The sequence below is a fragment of the Prionailurus bengalensis genome, chromosome A3, assembly GCF_016509475.1.
Source record: "Prionailurus bengalensis isolate Pbe53 chromosome A3, Fcat_Pben_1.1_paternal_pri, whole genome shotgun sequence".
NCBI lineage: Eukaryota > Metazoa > Chordata > Mammalia > Carnivora > Felidae > Prionailurus > Prionailurus bengalensis.
In genome coordinates, this window is record NC_057354.1 from 135,877,076 (window position 1) to 135,897,802 (window position 20,727).

A 20,727-nucleotide genomic window follows, 5' to 3' on the forward strand; every position below is an offset into this window, starting at 1 on the left:
TGCTAATGCTGACTTTTCCGTGTTCCCTCCTCTCTGCGCCTCATTTTTCTCAAATACAAAATAAACACGTGAGATAAAAAGAACTCTAAAGGTCGTTATAAGCTCCGAAAGAGGATACCAGGCTATAGCACTCCAAGAAAGGAACCTTCACTTAGATTTCTGCCTGAAAACCGTCACACATGCATCACACTGCACTTATAAATTATACTGCAAATGCTAGGAAGCCATGCTTTCTGCCCAGTTGGCGAAGTCCATTTGTCTGAACATAATGTCGACGGTGGAATTATGAGATGTGAAATCAGATGAGGCTTTGTTAAAATCACGTGCATGCTGATATTTTAGAAACTATGAAAACACCCAGGAAGCTCTTACTTGGAAGGCCCTGGAGCCATCTCCACTACTTGGAACGTACTGTCCATCCCAAAGAAGGGACACTCTGCGATCGGAAACATATCAAAATCCTTGACCAAATGCTCACCTTCCTGGCCAATAACACATCCTAGTTTCTACCCCGTTTATCCTGCCTCTTGCTTCACATGCCATGTACTAAGCAAGGTTAGCCACCCAGTCTCCTGCGGATCAGTGATAGGATGCAGATACTGCCAGAAGGAAAGCAGCTACCAGTAACGAATCAGACAGGATGCAAATATCACAAAACAGAAGTAGTCAGTGAGCATGTCATAAACATGTGAGAGGCACTAGATTGTATACTACAGGTGATACAGATGAGTAAACAGTTCCAGGCTCTGGAGGGACGCACAGCAGAACACAGCGTTGTTCATCCTGGCAAACTCTGAGACTTAAAGGTACAGCTTCTCCGGCCACTTGGGTGGCTCCGTCAGTTGAGCGTCCGACTTTGGCTCAGGTCACGATCTCACAGTTACTGAGTTTGAGACCCACATATGGCTCTGTGCTGACAGCTCAGAGCCTGGAGCCTGCTTCGGATTCTGTGTCTCCCTCTCTCTCTACCTCTCCCCTGCTCATGCTGTCTCTCTCTCGAAAATAAATAAACATTACTCAGTCGGTTAAGCGGCCGACTTCGGCTCAGGTCACGATCTCGCGGTCCGTGAGTTCAAGCCCCGCGTCAGGCTCTGTGCTGACAGCTCAGAGCCCGGAGCCTGTTTCAGATTCTGTGTCTCCCTCTCTCTGCCCCTCCCCTGTTCATGCTCTGTCTCTCTCTGTCTCAAAAATAAATAAACGTTAAAAAAAATTTTTTTTAAATAAACATTAATAAATTTTTTTTAGGAGCTCCTGGGTGGTTCAGTCGGTTAAGTGTCCAACTTCAGCTCAGGTCATGATCTCACAGTCTGTGGATTCAAGCCCCGCACTGGGCTCTGTGCTGACAGCTCAGAGCCTGGAGCATGCTTCAGATTCTGTGTCTCCCTCTCTCTGCTACTCCCTTCTTTGCACTCTGTCTCTCCCTCTTTCAAAAATAAACATTAAAAAAAATATTTTTTCAAAATTTTTTAGGGGTGCCTGGGTGGCTCAGTCAGTCGAGCGTCCGACTTCGGCTCAGGACATGATCTCACAGTTTATGAGTTCAAGCCCCACGTCAGGCTCTGTGCTGACAGTTCAGAGCCTGGAGCCTGCTTTGGATTCCCTCTCTGCACCTCCCCCATTCATTCCCTGTCTCTGAAAAATAAATAAACATTAAATAAAATTTTTAAAAAAATTTTAAAGTATGGCTTCTCAAATTCAGACTGTATTCTTCAGAGTATAACATAGGTTCTGTGACCAGTATAAGCCTCTGTGCACAGACCAGTGCATCTCCTGTAACAAACATGCAACAGACATTTAGGAGACTGACCCAGATGAACAGAAACTGGTACGTTTTGAGTCCTCTCCTCCAGAGAGTTCTATAAACCACACTCCAGCACTTAGGAACTATATGCCAAAATCAAAGATGCAATAAGGTGAATGTGTGGAACCCCTTTAATTCTCTGACACTTGGCATTTGAACATGACATCGAGGCCCATCCAGCACACCACACGCTAGATGTGGGAGAGGCTGGGACAATGACAGGAATAAGGGAGTGAGGGCTGTGGTCGCTCACATGTCTCCTCCCAATTCTGCCTTCAGTGCCATCACGGGGGCAGCTTGAAATAGCCAGGATGGGAGTGTCTACACCGCAGGAAGCGAACACCCCCTGCCAGGTAGGCTGCTGTTAAATGACTATCAAGCGGGTGGAGGCATGCCCTTGAGGCAGGGGAAGCCACAAGGTAAGCGTGGGGGCTGTGTGGAGTCCAGCCAGGCGCTAGGTGACAGCTCCGCTCTCTCCTGCCCACCCTCTGTAACAGCTCCTCATTTCTCCGCTTAATGAATATCTGTTGTTCTGAACTGTGGTTGCAGGGCGATTTGTTCTCTGAAAGACGGGGGCCCAGCAGGAGGGCAGGCAGCCGCAAGCAGTGACAAAGGGCTGAAGAGTTCTGGGCAGAAACAGATTCGAGACTCAGAAAACAGGTGCTGGGAAGTTCAGGGTGGCTTCCTTAGGGACGTGGCAGGGCCAGCAGGTGTGAGCCAGGTGTGCACGGACTGAGGCATCAGGAAGAGAGAATTTCAGGCCGGCTGTAGGACGGTACAGGAAACAGGAAACACAGACGTGTGCAGGCAGGACATCCGGGCGGGGTCCGGCAAGGCCAGAACGGAGAGCTCAGGATCCCTGCTCGCAAGTTGAGCACTCATCTCGTTGAGAAACCAAGGGGGTAAGTTCCAGGGGCTTTGTGGAGGATGGGTCCACAGTTGGGAAGATGGAGCCTACAGGACTCACAGCAGGCCGGGCAGGTGGGAGGGAGGACAGTGACCAGAAGAGGCACAGAAGCAGAGGGTGTTCAGAAAGCAAAATCAGCAAGACCTGAAGGCCTCCAAGAACCATGCACTCAGTTTTGGCTTGAGGGGGATGGACGTGCCATCTTGGTAACGAGAAGAACAGTGAGCTCCATTTGGACGTTCCGAGTCTGGGAGACCCGCGGGCACCCACATGGAGATATGGAGGAGGCAGTGGGGACGTGAATCTTGGGCCCTGGGGAGAAGCCAGCAGATTTCAGGACCATTAGTACCGAGATGTTCAAACGAGTGACTGTCTCCCAGGGACGGAGCACAGTGAGCAAGGGAATGAAGCCATCCCACCACCTGTGTGCAGAAGAGAAGGCCATCTCAAAGGCCACCATAACCACGCACCACAGATGGGGCCCAAACACTGGACATCTGTCTTTCTTCCACAGTCCTCGGGGGCAAGAAGACTGAGACCCAGGTGTGGGCAGGGCTGGTTTCTCCCGAGGCCTCTCTCTGGGCTCACAGACGGCCGTCCCTCTGTGCTGGTCTGTGTCCCCATCTCTTCTTATAGGGACACCAGTCATACTGGATTGGGGCCCACCCAACGGCCCCACTGTAACTTCATCGGCTCTCTGAGGGTCCATCTCCGGATACGGTCATGTTCTGAGATCACCTGGGCTTAGACTGCAACACGGGAATTCTGGGGGCGCCTACCCCAGCCCCTGACAAGGAAGAGCATCAGGACTGTAGGATTTTAGTCTATGTGCTGCTGAAGCGAGCACAGGGTTGTAGGAGAATCAGAAGGAACTCAGTGTCGGGAGCCCCGGAGTGGAGAGGGAGGAGGGCGGGGGGGAGTGGGGGCAGAAGCAGGTGGCAGGGGACAGATGCACTGATTCTCCCACCTCCCTCCAGGTCTGCAAGCTGGGAGGGGCACACGGGAGACTCAGATCCCTCGGCACGGGCTCGGGGTGGCCCCCAAAGGGCTGCCTGCATCCTCTAGACAGACGTCTCCTCGATTCCCTCTCTTCATCTCCTGGCTCCGGAGGGTTCCGGGTACACCCACGTTCCACCTCCGCACCGTGGGCTCCGGGGACCCAGACAGTGTGTTCCACGGGGAGGAGGGCTGGCCACAGCCAGGTGAACAGACACATTTCCACGAGCACAGGGCAGGGGTGCCGCCAGGGAAAGCAGACAGGGAGGGACCTGGGAGTGGGGTTCAGGGAGCAGAATAGAAACACACTGGCTGGAGGGGAGCAAGCCCCTGAGGAAGTGGGGGGTCCAGGTCACTGGGGCCTTTCGTCTGAGGGCCATGGAGGCCAGCAGAGCACTTCCCACAACGGAGGGGGCTTGGAGGGAAAACCTCAGTTCTGCCCATACACGTCCTGTCCGAAATGTCCACTAGGCACCCACGTGGGGACAGCGAGCGGCATGAGATGCCTCTGCTGGGAGGTCAATGGGGCTGCGACACGGGCAGGGCCACGTGGTCACAGGAGGGGCAGGGAGCATACCACGAGGGCTCCTTGTTGTCACAAGGGCTGGTCCCACCTCCCTACAAACACAGGATGAGGAAGTCATTTCGGCCCCTAGATTGCAGTCCAGCCCAGTGCTCTCATTTCACAGTGCAATATCTGTGGCCAAAAGCGATTCGAACGGTCTCGAAACTTGTTTAAGACAGAAGGGACCGGGCATCCTGGGTAAGTACAGGGAGGCAGTGCGTGTCTCTCTCACTGAGCTCTGGGAAAAGTACTGGCCCTGCATGAGGCTCCCAGGACAGGGGTGTCTGTGGAACAGGACTCCCACCCGTCAGCCTGGACTCAGAGGGCGTCAGCGGCACGCCTCCACACACACACATGAACGCAGAGACCGGCCATCAGCTGGCTACTAAACGCCATCCTGTGGCTAAAAGTGAGCTCTCCCGGGGCGTCCGGGTGGCTCGGCGGGTTGAGCATCCGACTGTGACTCAGCTCATGATCTCACGGTTCGTGGGTTCAAGGCCCGCGGCAGGCTCTGGGCTGACGGCTCGGAGCCTGGAGGCCTGCTTGGGGTCCTCTGCCCTCTCTCTCTGCCCCTCCCCTGATCGTTCTCTCTCTCAAAAATAAACATTTAAAAATAAATTAATAAGTAAGTAAAAGTGAGCTCTCCCTTCACTGTGAGGTGTCCCTGAGCACGAAGACGGTGACGCTTCCCTGCTCAGAGGGGAAGGAGGAGCCCGTGTGGAGAGGGCCCTCCTCCCCCGTCAGGTGCTGGCGTCCCAAGGAAGTAGACTTACGTCGTGCAGAGGAAAGGCACACGATGGCCGAGTTCGGGGCCAGCACTAGCAAAGGCACCGCGGTTCACAGCAACCCTGTGTAAAGTGACGAGCAGGGGCCGAGGGCAGAGCACAGCTGTCCACCCCCCGCTGCTCACACCCAGGCCTCCGCAGCTTAGTAAGGAGCAGGCCACGTCTCCACCCCTGCAGCCACAGCCGACACCACCCCGCTCCTCCTCCCTGTTTGCAAAGGTGCCGTCCCGCAAGGAGACCCTGCCGAACGAAATCAAAACAAGGACATCGCTCGGGACAAAACGGAATTGTATAAATCCTCTACGCGACAAAGACGCGTTTTTTCCATTCATCTGGCAGAACACTAGGTAAAACGTGTTGGGCATCTCATGTTTTTACTCCCACCACAATATCGAGGGCAGCCTGCAATCGTCACAAGGAAGCACACCACAATTCTCACAAACGATCTCTTAAAATAATTTTACCGAACTTCCTATCGAAAGGCAGGAAACGCGAAGGAGCAGGAACCTCGTCCAGCAAGAGATGACACTGGGCTTTCAACCACAGCCCCTACACACAGGAGTCACAGGGCACTGCCTTCAGGGCCGTGTTTGCAGTACTGCGGAGGTCTGTGTCGGGCGAGGCCCCGAGCGGCCGACAGAGAGGCACTTCCCTAAGGAGTTGAGGAAGCCAACCCCGGGCAGAAGCTCCAAGCGACGGCGCCATCTGTGTGCCTCAGGGCAGCACCTGACCCGCCTGGGGGATGGTGAAGCAGTCTGGGGGTCAAGACCAGAACTTTAGTAAACAGAACACATCGAGCAGGTAGGATACATATGTGGGTGTGTGCAAGTACTTGACGGGTTGAAGGGCGCTGTGTGTTTCTACCTACAGGTCTCAGTCAAGTTAAAACTCCAAAGCCATTGTTCAGGATGCGCTTCGGCCTGGGTATGTGATAGGCGGGGGACAGGAGCAGGTGGGGCTGGAGTAAGACCCTGGTCCTGAGGGACCAGGAATGCCAGGATGAGAAGTCTTCAGGTTGTATCCCATCTGTGCATTCTACCCTGCTGCTCTTAAGCCTGCTGTGGCTCCCTAGTGCCACAGTTTTTAAGTCAAAGCATGACCCTGGGGGTCTTCTCCAGGCTCAATCACTACTCTGCCCCAGCTTCCCATCTGCTGCACTGAACCTCCAGGCACCCCCATCCTGTCCCTAGGGTCACATTCCGGGCCCCTGTTTCATGGCCCCACACGCCACAAGTCTTTTCTGCAGCCTCCCATTTCAGAAACTTTATGGTTAGAATTCTTTGCCCCGCTTTCCATAGTTTTCCTCAAATCTTCCAGCCTAAATAATCAACGAGAAATATTTCTGTGCTTCTCACATCTCCCTCCGCCTTGCAGTCCTATGAGCTCCTGAAACATGCTTGATCCATGTCTGCTGGGCTTCCCTCAAAGTGCTGCAGGGAGGCCACATAGGTCAGCCCTGCATAGACAGAGGACAGACAAGGTGGCAGGAGAGATGGGAGAAGCCAGAGGACCAGGCGGGCCCCTGGAGGTGATCTAACAGGCGGACAAAGATGAGCCCGGGCGAAGCTGGGGGTTTCCAGGCAGGGTGGGTGTCCTTTTAAGCGCTGCCCCCTTCACCTGTCACTCTGTCACACCAACACTCCTGCCCTTGCTCCTTCTAACACACCTGCTCCAGGTCCAGAGTCCACTTTTCTTAACAGGAGCCTTTTTGTTTCCCCCAGACAGGGAACAAGTCGCAGCGCCTCCCAACGACAGCCAAGTGCTATTTCTCTGAACAGTCCCCAGCCGCCATCAGGCCCCCACCAGGACACCAGCAGCTCCTGCAGGGTTCCTGGAGAAAATGGGCCAGCCGGACAGGCCCCTCTGCTTCCTGTCCCACCCAAAGGGAAAAGTAGCTGAGTGAACAAGGACACTCCAAAGACGGCTGGCTTTGAGTAGGAAGGCCGTGAACTAGTCACAAGAAAGCCAAATCAATCGACCACACTTTCAACCAGGTTGATTTCTGGAGCATCTTTCTGGCTCAGGCATGGAGCTGGGGCGTAGGGCCACAAAGATGAGCAAAACAAGTCCCAACTAGTCCCAACTATGGAGGACAGTCTATCTCTCTTAAGAGTTAAGCCACACGCTCAAGAGGGGAAAACAAGAGGGGTCGCGGTAAGTGATCAGTGTTGAAACAAATGCTCGGAGCCCGGGGTGAGGGAGGGGGGCTCTGGTAACAGTTGCGGTGGCGGCGGGGGGGGGGGGGGGGTGTCACGGAGGACGTGACCCTGACCTTGGCTATAGACAAAGGGAGTAGAATCTCCATGAGCCAGACTGGGACAAGCAGAGGAAAGAGAGAGCCGGGGAGATCAGGAGGACACCGGGGTTTGGCAGGACCGCGGTCCCGCAGGCCAGTGAGTGGAGAGCAGGAAGGCGTCGCCAGGCCCTGGAAACAGGGTCCCACCTGCCGTTCTGGGGTGTCCGGGCATCGATCAACCACCACCCCAGGCGCCTCACCAACACTTCCCGGACATTTCAGAGATAAGCTGAAGGGGGACAGGAAAACCCATTTCTGCTCAAGAAGCTTTGCACTAACACAAGTGAGGCTCCCCCCGCCCCGGGATCAGTAAGAAGCCTGCGGGGAAGTGGGCCCCAAGCAGGAGCCTGTGTGAAGGGGAAGGGAACCCACGGCCCCAGCGGCTCAAAGGGCGGGAGACGCACACCGGAAATGAGGACTAAGCTTCCACCCGATGCTTCACCCTTAGAAGGAGCCACGAACGCCCAAGAGCCTCTGGCGGTGGGTGGTCTCTACCTTGTGCTGGCGGTGGTCCTCACTGACAACACCGAAGGCTCAGGAACAGCTGGGACGTCCTCTGCACACGAACATCTCTCCCGCGTGGCTCTAGCCTCCAGCACAGACTCCCTGGGTGCATCCAGCCCACAGGCCTTGGCTCCACCCCTTCCCACAGTGCCCCTCGGTGAGTCCAACCCACAGGCCCTGGCTCCACCCCTTCCCACAGTGCCCCTCGGTGAGTCCAACCCACAGGCCTTGGCTCCACCCCTCCCCACTTCCCACAGTGCCCCTCAGTGAGTCCCAGCCCACAGGCCTTGGCTCCACCCCTTCCCACAGTGCCCCTCGGTGAGTCCAGCCCACAGGCCTTGTCTCCACCCCTTCCCACAGTGCCCCTCGGTGAGTCCAGCCCACAGGCCTTGGCTCCACCCCTTCCCACAGTGCCCCTCGGTGAGTCCAGCCCACAGGCCTTGGCTCCACCCCTTCCCACAGTGCCCCTCGGTGAGTCCAGCCCCCAGGCCTTGGCTCCACCCCTTCCCACAGTGCCCCTCGGTGAGTCCAGCCCACAGACCGTGGCCCCACCCCCTCCCACTTCCCCTACTTTGCGTGTTTTGTGATTTACCTTTTCTTCGTTTTGACACTGGTTCGCAGGTGTTTTACCGTTTTCCCCAAATCTAACACTAACCTGTGGACACCCTCTACTTCTGTAGCTATGACCTTATCCGTTCCGGGAGCTTCTCGCACCACAGAGAAGATGTCTCCGTGGGACCCTACACAGTGCATGCTTCTGTTCAATTCTCCCGCTCAGTTCCTGCGATCGGGGGCACCCAAGTGGCTTCGGGACCTAGCTCGGAGCGGGCACTCAGGAGCCAAAAAGGAGCTGGTAGAAAGGCGTTTCAGGCTAGCGCAGGGTATGGACCCTTGTGTCTTGGATTCTTTCTCAAGTGTATTTCTTTAGTCCTGTTAATGACTGTTACCAGGATCTCAGTGCTGCCCAGGACCCCCCAGGGACATGTAACTCTCTCCGTCTGAATGAACAGGCACACGTGATAAGGTGTGACTGCCCAGGCTCCAGGAGAAAGGGGGACACAGCTCCCATCTTGCCCTCGCTCTGTCCTGGGGGGCTCACGCTTGCCACTAGCTGCCATGTGGTTAGAAGTTCAGGCCACATGGACACACACGGTTAGGAGCTCCAGATCCAGCACCAGCCAGGGCCCTGCTGTGTCCAACTACCCGGAAGGAACTGAAGGACACTGAAGGAACTTCTATCCCGGCTAATGCCAATGGGGACCGAGACAAGCCTTCTGTGGGCCCTTGTTCACACTGCAGATGGTGAACACGGCGAACGTGAGGATATGAAGCCAATGCATTTGGGGAGGCTTGTCACACAGCAATAGGTAGCCACCTTTGAGCAAGTCACATTCCCTCGGCTGGGGCTCATTCCCTACATGGGAAAGGCTGGAGCAGAACATGATCCCCAAGTCCTCCCTTTGCCCTGATTGCCAGTGATCCCGCACAGGTGCACACGACAGCCTCCCCTTACCGGGCTGCTGTGCCAAGGCAAGCAGCCCAAATCAGTGTGGTTCATCCCCACCAGACACGGGAGGAGGACAGCAAAGGAGGAACGTGGCCTCGCTATGGTTCCCTTTCCTGCGTGGGGGAGAGGGTGCGGATATCGTTATGGGTAGAATCCTGTCCCCCCAAATATGTTATGTGGAGTCCTGACCCCAGGACTTCAGAACGTGGCCTGATTTGGGAATCGCATCTTTATAGAGGTCACCGTGTTAAAATGAGGTTCTTAGGGTGGGACTGGTGCCCTTACTGAAGGGGAACAGGGACCCAGATAGAGTTGCACAGACAGACGGCCCGGCCAGCACTCAGGACTGGAGGGAAGCATCTGTGAGCTGAGGAACAGTGCGGACCGATGGCCCCCACTAGAATGGGCAAGAATGGGGTCCCCTACAGGTTTCAGAGGGGGTGTGGCCCCGTGACACCTGGTGCCTGACATGGCTCCAGACCCTCAGGCACACGCTTCTGCTGCCGTGCTGTTCCAGACGCTTCCTCGTGAATGACCACAGACGGCCAAACTCACACACAGGTGGGGCTGAGCCCCAAGGTGGCTGTGCTGGCAGGAGGCAGGACACGCACCTGTCTCTCCAGACCCTGGTCAGAGCTCGGGCCCGTGGCCAAGTCTCTAACAGCTCTGCTGGGCTGCACAGTGCGCAGCGCTGACAACCCACCCAGGCGGGTGCACGGGTCACTGGTGTCTGGTGTCTGGAGAACCGTGCGGCCACCACCACTTCAATCCTCCACCCACTTCTCAGAGGGCTCGTTCCTGGAACCCAGCCACAGATCTGTGTTGACACACTGCCCGCAGCTGCTGCTCCCCACTAGGCACATCTGAGGGTTGCGATAGAGAACTCACCGCCGGCAACCCCGACACTTTCTGCCACCGGCCCCCCTGCCGGAAGGCCTCTGTCAGCCCCCTCCGGCATGCACCTTGTTGGCTCGGCCACGTGGGCTGTAATGATGGCGAGTGAGTGACTCACAGGGCATCTGCCCTGAGACCCGCTCCTCTACCCGAGATGGGCCGGCGGACCCACCTCGGCCAGCCGCACAGGCGCTGAAACGTGAGAGTGGGCAGAGGCCCTTCGAGCCGCTGGGGTCTATCCTCTGACAGCATCTCTGACCCTCTGCCTCACCCTGCTCGGTCTCCTCGGACCTTCACGCCAAGGTCCTACCAGTCAACCCTCCCTGTCCCCTCTGCCTGCCTGGACTGTCCCCTCCTCTGCCTGACTTTCCCCTCTGCCTGGACTGTCCCCTGCACATACGGTTCCCCCTCTGCCTGGACCGTCTCCCCTCTGCCTGGACTGTCCCCTATGTCTAGACTACCCCTTCTCTGCCTGGACTGTCCCCTCCTCTGCCTCGACTGCCCCTCCTCCGCCTGAACTGTCCCCTGTGCCTAGAATGTCCTTCCTCTGCCTGGACTGTCCCTTCCGCCCTGTCCCCCTCTCCCACAGCCAGCTCTTCCTCATCACTGTGAAATTTACTAAAGGAAACTTCACTTCAAAGGCATCAGGAGGCCAGCAGGTAGAGCTCAGACGCCACCACTGTCCTCAAGGGCAGACCCAACAGGGACCTCGCACTTGGATCCTACTTTAGCTACTACTTTGTTTCCCCAGAAGGAGGAAGGACAGTTTCCTCCCCCACCCACCCCTGCCACAACCCAGCCAATGAGACACTCACAACTCAGCAGTGAGAAGCCACTATGTTTGGAGCCCCCCGGTTTATTCCAAAGGACTTCTGATGTGTGTGAGGGGCTTCCCAGCGCCCCCTTGCTTCTATAAAAGAGAGTTCCTCCCCTTTGCTCTCCAGACTGGTCTGTGATTTGGCTGTAGCTTGTATGTCCCAAGCTGCATTTCCAGGCTATTTCCAAATAAACCCATTTTTGTTGGTAAAATAGCTGGAAGTTTTATTTTTAGGGTTAATACCACTCAGCACTCCACCATGGGTACCACTGAATGGCCCTTCCCGACCACGCAGTCCCCATCACATCCCCTCCACAGTTGAAGTCCTATCACGTATGTCCTCCTGGTGTATTATACACGGCACGCATCTATCTTATTCACTGGAGTACATCTATCTTACTCACTGGAAGTGTTCCAGTGAATAAGACAGATGAATCTTATTCTTCCAGTGAATACCCTATCCTAGGATAGCGCCCGGCACGCAGCAGGAAATAAATGCATGTTGAAAGTATGAATGAATATTAATGCACTGGCCCTCTGTAAACCCCACAGGCTGCTGCTCAGACACCACCAGGTAGGGACTTTTTCCTTTCTTTCTGTTTTTCTTTCCTGTGACTAACTTGCTTACCTCCAGGCTTCTAGAAAAAAAGCTCTTCATTAAGGGCCATACAAGAATTAACCGACAGAATGGATCACCGCCAAAGCCATGAGTAAGGTGCAAGAAACCTACAGTCTGATGTTCCAAGAACCACCACGCGCCAAACGCGATGCCTATTTGCCACAATTCTGGGCCAGGGCTACCAGAAGCACAATCGCAGAGCAAGAAAAGTTCGGGCAGGACCCACCTTTACTAGCTCTACTTTTCTAAACAGCACGTCTCCAACTGGCTCGCACACACACTCTCTCTTCCGGGGATCAAAGTTCCAGGTGAGTCACCTCCTACCTGTGTCCGATGCCAGATCACAGATGCCCTGGAATGGCCCAGCTTGTTCCGGCACGGTCCTTTATCGTAATGGATCAGGAGGAAGTCATCCTGGGAAGAGGAGAGAGAGCAGGGTGGATGGCAGGTTCCTCGAAGTTCAGCGAGTGAGTCCTGCCTGGGCCAAAGTAAGTGGGGGACAGGGGCGCGGGGTGGGGGGCACAGAGGAAGGGCTCACACCCACAGCACCGGGCTGCCTCCTGGGGACCTCCCTCCTCCATTCTCTCCCCGTGGCCTCCCCAACGGGACGTGGCCTCGGGCACTAGAGGGAGCCCTGCCCCAGATCTCTGGCTTTTGCAGGGGAGAGGCTCTCAGTGCAGTGGGGCTCGTGAACAAGTAGGTCAGAGGCCCCAGCTACTCCGCCAGCCACTCCGGGGCCTGGCTGTGTTTGATGCCCCCAGAGCTCGGCTGCCTTTACATCCTCCGGCCGCCCACCCGGCAGGATTACCCCCGGATTAGATGATTCTCTTGATCTCCGGTTCATCCTCCTCCATTAGTGCCGGGCTTCCCACCTGGGAAGTGCGGCTTCCTTTCAGCTCAGACCACGAAAACCTACTCTTTCCTCAGCAGCAAGCAGCTCGGGAACCATCTGCCGCCTCCAACTCCTCCAGATGTCTGAAGTGAGTTCTGACCCACGGAAACATCCTGTTCCTGCCTCCCTCCGGGCGCTCTCACCTCCCACCCTCCCCTCCCGTCTGATCGCTGTCAGGTTCTTGGGATGGGGACCCTCAGCCGGGGACAGTCTCTAACTATGTTCGTGGCTCAGCGCTCAGCCCCCAAATCCCGAGCCCGCACCAAGTGAACAAGAAGGGGCTTTGCACACAAAACCCTCCACTCCTCCAACTCCAGCAGGAGATGCCGTTTCTCTCCTGTTGAACACGAAAAACAACAGCCCGGTAAACAGTGCAGAGGAGGGGCCCAGGGCCACACACTCATTTAACTGGGGGTGTAAAGAGCCGGCCTCCCCCTGAGAAAGGGATGAATGAGCACAGGGCCCCCGGTCTCGGAGAGGCCCGGAAGTCACTCTTCCGCGAGCCCCGCGGAGTCGGACATCAGCCTTGTGCCCGGCCCTTAAACCCAGCTCTGTCGGAACCGGACTGGGCGGCCGCCGTCCCCGGGCCCTCGGCTCATCCTGAGAACGACGCTGGCAGAAAATCTGGGGCTTTTACGGGCCACCCTCGCAGTGCCAGAATGTACACCCACATCAGCAGACCCTGGCTTTTCTGGGGCAGCAGCAAGAAGCTTCTGCGGGAGCTGCCGTCCCAGCCTGCGGCTCCTGCCTCAGGGCCTCTACCGGTCCCCGCGACTGTGGAAGGAAGCCTAGGTACACGTGGACACAAAGCGTCTTCCAGCCGGTGCTTCATCTGCTGTGAAGCTACTCCTGACGGCGTCTGTCCACCGCGAACCCCCCGCGCTTCCTTGAACTCTGAATTACGCCCTCCTTCATCCTGATATTAACTTACTCATGCACTGAAATTAATGTTTCATTGCTATGTCTCATTTTCCCAGACGGACTATCATAAGGCCTTGTACCGGAGGCTCCTGAACAGCTTTTGAATTTGTTTTCTGAAATACAAAAAAAAAAAAAAAAAAAAAAAAAAAAGCGGGGGTGGGGGGTGGGGTGGGCAGGGCGATCACTAGCTCCTCAAGATCATGGACTCCGCCAGCCTGCTGGAGACAGCCTCCAGCCCAGCCTCTGCTCAGAGGAGTCCAGTGGAGCCTGGACACGGGGGGGGGGGGGGGGGGGGGGGGGGGGGGGGGGGGGGGGGGGGCAGCTTCCGGAACAGAATGAAAAGCTTGTTCAAATAGGTCCTTTCTTACACCTGACAAAAGCACTCCAAGATGCTTTTACAAAACACACATGATTTCATTGTGATGTTAAGCTTCCTGGCGAAGCCCTGGGGCAGAACCCCCCACCCCCACCCCAGGCCCTGCCAGGAATCCAGGTGTATTTTTGTGGGAGGCCAACGTTTCCCTTAACTATCGTTCAGGGAAGTTTCATTGAGCCCCTGGCTGGAAACAGAAACAATGGCGCGTGAGCAGAAAGCTGCAATCATGGAGAGATTCAAGGATAAAAGTAAACCCCCCCCCCCCCCCCGAGGCCTTTTGTGTCAAATTCGGGCTTGCACCACTGGGTTCTCCCCCCAAACTGTTGTCTTTTAGAGACTGAAAGATCAAAGAGTAGAAACCATTAAATCTTCCCGGATTCCCCTTGAGAAAAGGAAGTACAGTAAAACCTTGGATTGCAAGTAACTTGTTCTGGGAGCATCCCACGAAGACGAGCACACGTTTCTAATAAACTTTAACTTGATAAACCAGACATGTCTTCCAATAGGAGACCTACGCGATGCCGAACGTCACGTGATCACAACTGAGCCAATGGTTCTTGAAATTCACTCTGATATACAAATGCTTTGGATTACAAGCATGTTTCCAGAACAAATTCTGCTCGCAAACTATTCCAACTCCCACAGACAGAATGCGTGTAGTAAATCAAATGAGTTTGGGGAGCCTGGGTGGCTCAGTTGGTTAAGCGGCCGACGTTGGCTCAGGTCATGATCTCACAGTTTGAGTTCGAGCCCCACGTCGGGCTCTGTGCTGAAAGCTCGGAGCCTGGAACCTGCTTCTGATTCTGTCTCCCTCTCTCTCTAGCTCTCCCCAGTTTGTGCTCTGTCTCTGTCTTTCAAAAATGAATGAATGTTAAAAAAAATTTTTAAATAAAATGGGTTTGTAGAACAAATTGCACAGGGTGGGCCATGTAACAATTACTTCAATAAAAAACTATCCCCCCAAAAAATAAAAGGAAGAGAGTACATGTGTCCCTTTCAACGGTGTGGCGATGGCGGGGAGCAGGGGGATCACGACGTGCACACCAGTGAGGGTCCGGGCCAGGTGCAGAGAGGAGAATATGGCCCACAATGGAAGGAAGCAGCCTGATGTGATTTATAACTCCTCGACGTGTACATGTGCAAGAGGCTGTCTCGGGTGGAGAAGTTCCCGAGATGAGAAAGACCAGTAAAGTGCACTCCTGTCTTAGAAGCACTCCTGGCTTCCAGCCATGTGCTCATGCACTCGTCTTAAATCATGGTTATTGTCCCTGATAAATGGCCCCAGGGCAGACTCGTTTTCCTTGAGAATCTGCTTTCTAAGCCACAGGGTCATTTTTCAGCAGCTCTTCCTTTACAGAGACTAACAGGAAGCACTTGGCCAGGAGGATGATGACTTTCAAGGTGGAAAAGGGCAGAGCCGTTCCTCTGTCATCAGTTCAGGCAGAGCCAGGAGGGTCCAGGCCTTCTGCACAGGGTGGGGGAACCCGGGCCTCAGAACGGAGTCAGACAGACAGAAAGACAGACAGACGGGGTGTTTCTCCAGGGACCAGAGCAGAGCCAACAGCTTTGTGTTCAACGGAGACCATTCCCTTTCTTGAAACTTCATCAAGGCAGCACAGTGATCTCCCCTCCCCACCCCCAACCGAAACTAAACCTGTTGTCAGCTCCTTTTCAATCCGTCCCCAGAAAAGTCTCCCAGGAGATTTGCTAACATGTGACACAACTGGCATTTCCCTTCCTTTCCCCTGTAGGAAAAGTTGTAAGGAGTGGCAAATTGCAGACCAGATACTAGATGATAACATCAGAATTTAAAAATCAGATTTCCCCCCAAATTGGATTATGGTAAAAATGCAAAATTATAGGCATAACGTAGAGAAAGGCCACATATAATTTTATATACATACATTTGTAAGAACTTTAAGGCCCCAAGGACTTTGCAGCGCTTGAGACATCCTTCTAACATCTCTGCCCACCACGCAAGGTCATAGAACAAACTTGTTTGGATCTACGCTAAAGAAGATTAACCTTGCCAAACCGATTTATGAAACTTGCCTAGGATGAGAAAAGGAAGCCTCCAGGATAGAAAACAGGTGATGACTCACTGAGATTTGTTCAGCTACACACGGTTCTGCTGTACATTTCATAACTGAAAGTTAATAAAGGAACAGAAGCCTTTTCCAAAAAACAACACAAAAGAAGCAATCTAATATTTTTAAAGAGGGCCCTTAGGTTACAGATCTGTTACCTTCTTTAAGATTCCATCTCAAATATGCATGTATATTCCTGACAATCTGTAGGCCCGTCCTGAGGACGACAGGCAAACTCTCAAGGTCACTGACCCCTCTGATGTAGCCCCTGAGAGGGACACTCACCCAGACCAGCAGAGTGATATCAGAGTTAGGGTAGCAGGGGCAGGCTGTGGGCAAATGAACTCCTAGCGATGGAAAGCAGGGGTGTGTGGCAACCCCTCCTCTCTTTCACTAGTTTTAAAAGAGTTGCACACAGTCATCCTTGCTGTCCAGGACATACATACACAAACACACAGGACACGGGACTTGATTTGCTTGGACTGTCACTGATCGTAATGATTTTAACAGATGATCATTTCTGGTACTTAATGATAGTTTTTTTTTTAATTTTTTTAATGTTTTATTTATTTTTGAGACAGAGAGAGACAGAGCATGAGCAGGGGAGGGGCAGAGAGAGAGGGAGACACAGAATCCGAAGCAGGCTCCAGGCTCCGAGCTGTCAGCACAGGGCCCGACGCGGGGCTTGAACTCATGGAGTGTGAGACCATGACCTGAGCTGAAGGCAGACGCTCAACCGACTGAGCCACCCAGGCGCCCTTAATTATAGTTTTAAAAACCTATGTACAGGGGCACCTGGGTGGCTCAGTGGGTTGAGTGGCCAACTCTTGGTTTCGGCTCAGGTCCTGATCTTGTGGTTCGTGATTTCGCACCCTGAGTCGGGCTCTGAGCTGACAGTGTAGAGCCTGCTTAGGATTCTCTCTCCTTCGGTCTCCCTATCTCTGCCCCTCTGCACACGCCCTCTCTCTCAAAATAAATAAAATTTTTTAAAAAAATAAATAAAAACCTATGTACAAATAAACTCTTGTAAAACTAAAGTCAGAATGTCATCACTTTGGCAAGATGGCCAATCTCCTCATATGGTTGAAGAAGAACATCGAACTGAAATCAGTATCCTTTGCATCTGGCCTTGAAGCTCCAGAGAAAACCAGGTGCTTCGAGAGGGGAGGGTTGTGTGCTCTCCGTGGGGACTTAGCACACGCAGAGCTACTGGGGTACAGAGTGCTTGGGACACATTCAGCACAGGGCACACTTGGGAGAAGGTGGCCATATGAGGCTAGAAACTTCCATTCTGCCAGATGGCACAGAGTGTATGTTTTTCTGCCCTGTGGGTGACAGAAGGTCACTGAACTGTGCCACTGCCAACATGTTCCCCAGTGCCCTGCCTCTGTTTACCCTTCCTATTCCACTAACACTCCTGCTTTGGCCTGCGTGTTTGCATCCTCCCCTCCCCCTCAAATTCATACATTGAAGCCTGAATCCCCCACGTGATGGTGTCCGAAGGTGGCATCTTTGGGAGGTGATTAGATGAGGTCACGAGATGGGTGGGTGCCCCAGGATGGGATCAGTGCCCTTATTCAACCAGGAGACACCAATCTGTCTCTCTGCTACGTGAGGACACAGTGAGAAGGCGGCCATCCATAAACCAGGAGGAGGGCTCTCTTGCCTCTCTGGGCACCGAGGGAGGTCAAGAGCCAGGAACCGAATCTGCTACCGGACTCCAGAAGCAATGCCTGTTGTTCCAGCGCCCACTCTCTGGTGTTCAGTTACAGCAGACTGAGCCCAGATGGTCCCCGCAGACAAAACCAAAGGCCTTGAGACCCCGCCCCCCACCTGCCCAGGCTCAATCCAAGGCTGAGCCGCCCTTCTGCTTCTGGAACCCCTGCACGAATTGCCATCTCCTGCCACCCCTGCACTGGGGGAATTAGTATCTTCAGAAGCACAGAGAAACATCTGATAACGTTCTTTCGGCTTCCCCCGGGCACACTCTCTAAGCTCCTCGGGGCAGCAGGTGGGTTTCGCACCCAGAGGCTCTACTCACGTCCAGAGACTCGAGGCAGTACCAGCAGAAGGCATGCTTGCAGTTCTTACACATCATCTGTGCGCACCCCTCGTCCCGCTCGATGTACACCTTGCACTTGGGGCACCGCTTGATGGGCGCGTCGTCCTCCTCCAGTTTGAAAGCAGAGCTGCGGGAGAGAGTCTGTCAGTGATCCGCTCAGCGGGGCCCGGGAAGGGGAGGGGAGGGGAGAGGCGTGGGCAGGGCCAGGCTGCAAGCTCTAGTTCAGCCAGAGGGGACAAGGCCCCTTCTCTTTTTTTTAATTTTGTTTTAATATGAAATTTATTGTCAAATTGGTTCCCATACAACATCCACTGCTCATCCCAACAGGTGCCCCCAGCGATGCCCATCACCCGCCCCCCCCTGCTTATCAGATGTTACAGAGTGAAACCGATGAAGCTAACCCTCCAAAAACAATCACCAAAGAAACTGTGGGTCAGCCAGTTGGGTTCAGGAGGGGAGGAAAAAGCAGTGTCAGGAGGCATTCACGTTTAGATATGTGTAGACAAACAAAAGAAATTATGGCAGGGCGCCTGGTTGGATCAGTCCTTAAGCACCCGACTTCGGCTCAGGTCCTGATCTCACGGTTTGTGGGTTCGAGCCCTGCGTTGGGCTCTGTGCTGACAGCTCAGAGCCTGGAACCTGCCTTGGATTCTGTGTCTCCCTCTCTCTCTGTCCCTCCCCCGCTTGCTCTCTCTTGCTCTCAAAAATAAATAAACATTAACACTTAAAAAAAAACCTTTCTCTCTCTCCCTCACTCGCTCTCACTCAAATAAAATAAAACATTAAAAATAAATACATAAAATTATAAAAAAAAAAAGAGAGAAACTATGGCAAAGGCCTATAATGACAGTGTCTGTGTAATGGGATTATGGTCGGATTGTATGTTCCTTATTCATATATCTGTATAATTTCCAAAGGATCGATGACGATTTTTATGCGCTTTGCTATTATCAGAAAAAAACGGTTACAGATACATGCTCATCGTTTAATTAGATCTACTGGGCCTGTCTTGACAGAATCGCTTGCCTGGCAAGTCCGGTTGTCCCGAGGGGCTGGGGAGTCAGGTGGTTAGCCTGAGGGGCTGCAGGCCTGGGGTCACGTGCTGGCTCTCTGCAGACAAGCTCTCTGGGGTCACGTGCAGTGTAAGAGCCGCTCCAGGCCTCAGCCCTCCCAGCGTGCGCATGCTAGACAGTGACGCGTGACAGGAGCCCAGCGTAGCACCGAGCATGGGTGAAGTGACCGATACATGACAGCAACCATTCTATGCTAATAAAGACATGACACAGATGCGTCGGTGTGACGGTCCATCCCACGCTATTAAATTGAAAGGGAAGGCTAAACAAATATGCATGGAAACATCTGGAAGGATAAATGGTTAACTGCTACAAGAAGTTATCACGGGTCATGGCAACACGTTTGCCGTATTAGCTGAACCCGCTACATCAGACCAACACCGCCAGGGGAAAAATGATCTGCCCCTGGGGACCGAGCAACCCTTCCGGAACCCCATGCGTTCATGAGCATACGTTCACTGAGAGTGGGCAAATTCTGGCATTTTGGGTGCGTTCTGGCTGGCGGATCTTCCACAGGCATCACAGTAAATGCAACTATCAAAAACGGTTTGACTTCAGTAGAGCTAATCTGATGATCAGTGGAGGCTCCTCGTCTGTGAGGCCTGGGCTCCAGCTGAACGCGGTTCTGTTCTGTTCACTAGCAGGTGACCAGGGAGGACATGCTGGGAGGAGGCAGGCTGTCGGTGAGGAGCCCCGGGTCTAGAGACGCGTGAGTCCCGGCCCTGCCACTCGGGTATCCCCAGTGTTAGTGTCCCCCTTCCGCCACTAGAAACGAGGCTGGTGCCTCCCCATCGGAGGCTGTTGTGGAGCTCGAAAGGGTCTCCCTGTGCGTGTAGTACATTCACACGGAACCCGGCACAGGGGTAGCAAGGCCCGCAGTAGGTGGCAGTGCTTGTTAAGCTGTCACCGAAAGATGACACTGTCTGTGGCTCAAACTCTTCTCTAAAGGGAAGGCAAAACGCCCCGCAGGCTGGTTGCACACGTGACTTAGCATGAACCAGAGCGGTCACGGTCACAGGCGCAGGCGAGGTAACCCTGCGGGAGCCTCCCGCAGGACCGGACACGACGCGAGCCGGCCGCTCCTGAACGTGAATCTGGTTTCTGCAGAGAGCCAAAAAGTCACCAGATCCGTGACTGAGGCCGGCTATCAGCTTAGATAACACCGTTTCAGTTTGAAAGCCGGCAGTGACCTTCACGTCATGAAAACCAATCTTCTCACGTGATTCATGAATGCGGAGGGGCGTAACATCAGTGGAGAGTGAAGACCCTCTCTCAGGGAGACTTTTTAAAACGAAACAGTTAGGGGTGCCGGGGGGTAGGGGGGCTCAGTCAGTTGTGCGTCCAGCTCTTGATTTCGGCTCAGGTCATGATCTCACAGTTCATGAGATCGAGCCCACACTGCACTGGGCTCTGTGCTGACAACACAGAAACTGCTTGGGATTCTCTCTCTCCCTCTCTGCCCTTCCCCTCTCCCGCTCGCTCTCTCTCCAAATAAATAAACATTAAAAAAAAAAAGATAGAGGTGGCTGGCTGGGTGGCTCGGTCAGTTGAGCCGTTGACTCTTGGTTTCGGCTCAAGTCATGATCTCACAGGTCTGGGGATCGAGCCCCAAGTTGGTCTCTGTG

The 20,727-nt window shown here is 54.1% G+C and overlaps 1 protein-coding gene across 6 annotated transcripts in view; it reads right to left on the minus strand.

Annotated features, from left to right (window-relative positions):
- RNF144A (ring finger protein 144A) overlaps positions 1-20,727 on the minus strand; it is a 291,346-nt gene that overhangs the window by 172,966 nt on the left and 97,653 nt on the right. For all 6 annotated transcript variants that reach the window (XM_043604614.1, XM_043604608.1, XM_043604613.1 and 3 more), the window contains 2 exons: positions 18,009-18,156; positions 12,016-12,105 (listed from right to left, as the gene is read on the minus strand). In XM_043604614.1, the coding sequence (XP_043460549.1) occupies positions 12,016-12,105; positions 18,009-18,156 (238 nt within the window). The remainder of the gene's footprint in view (positions 1-12,015; positions 12,106-18,008; positions 18,157-20,727) is intronic.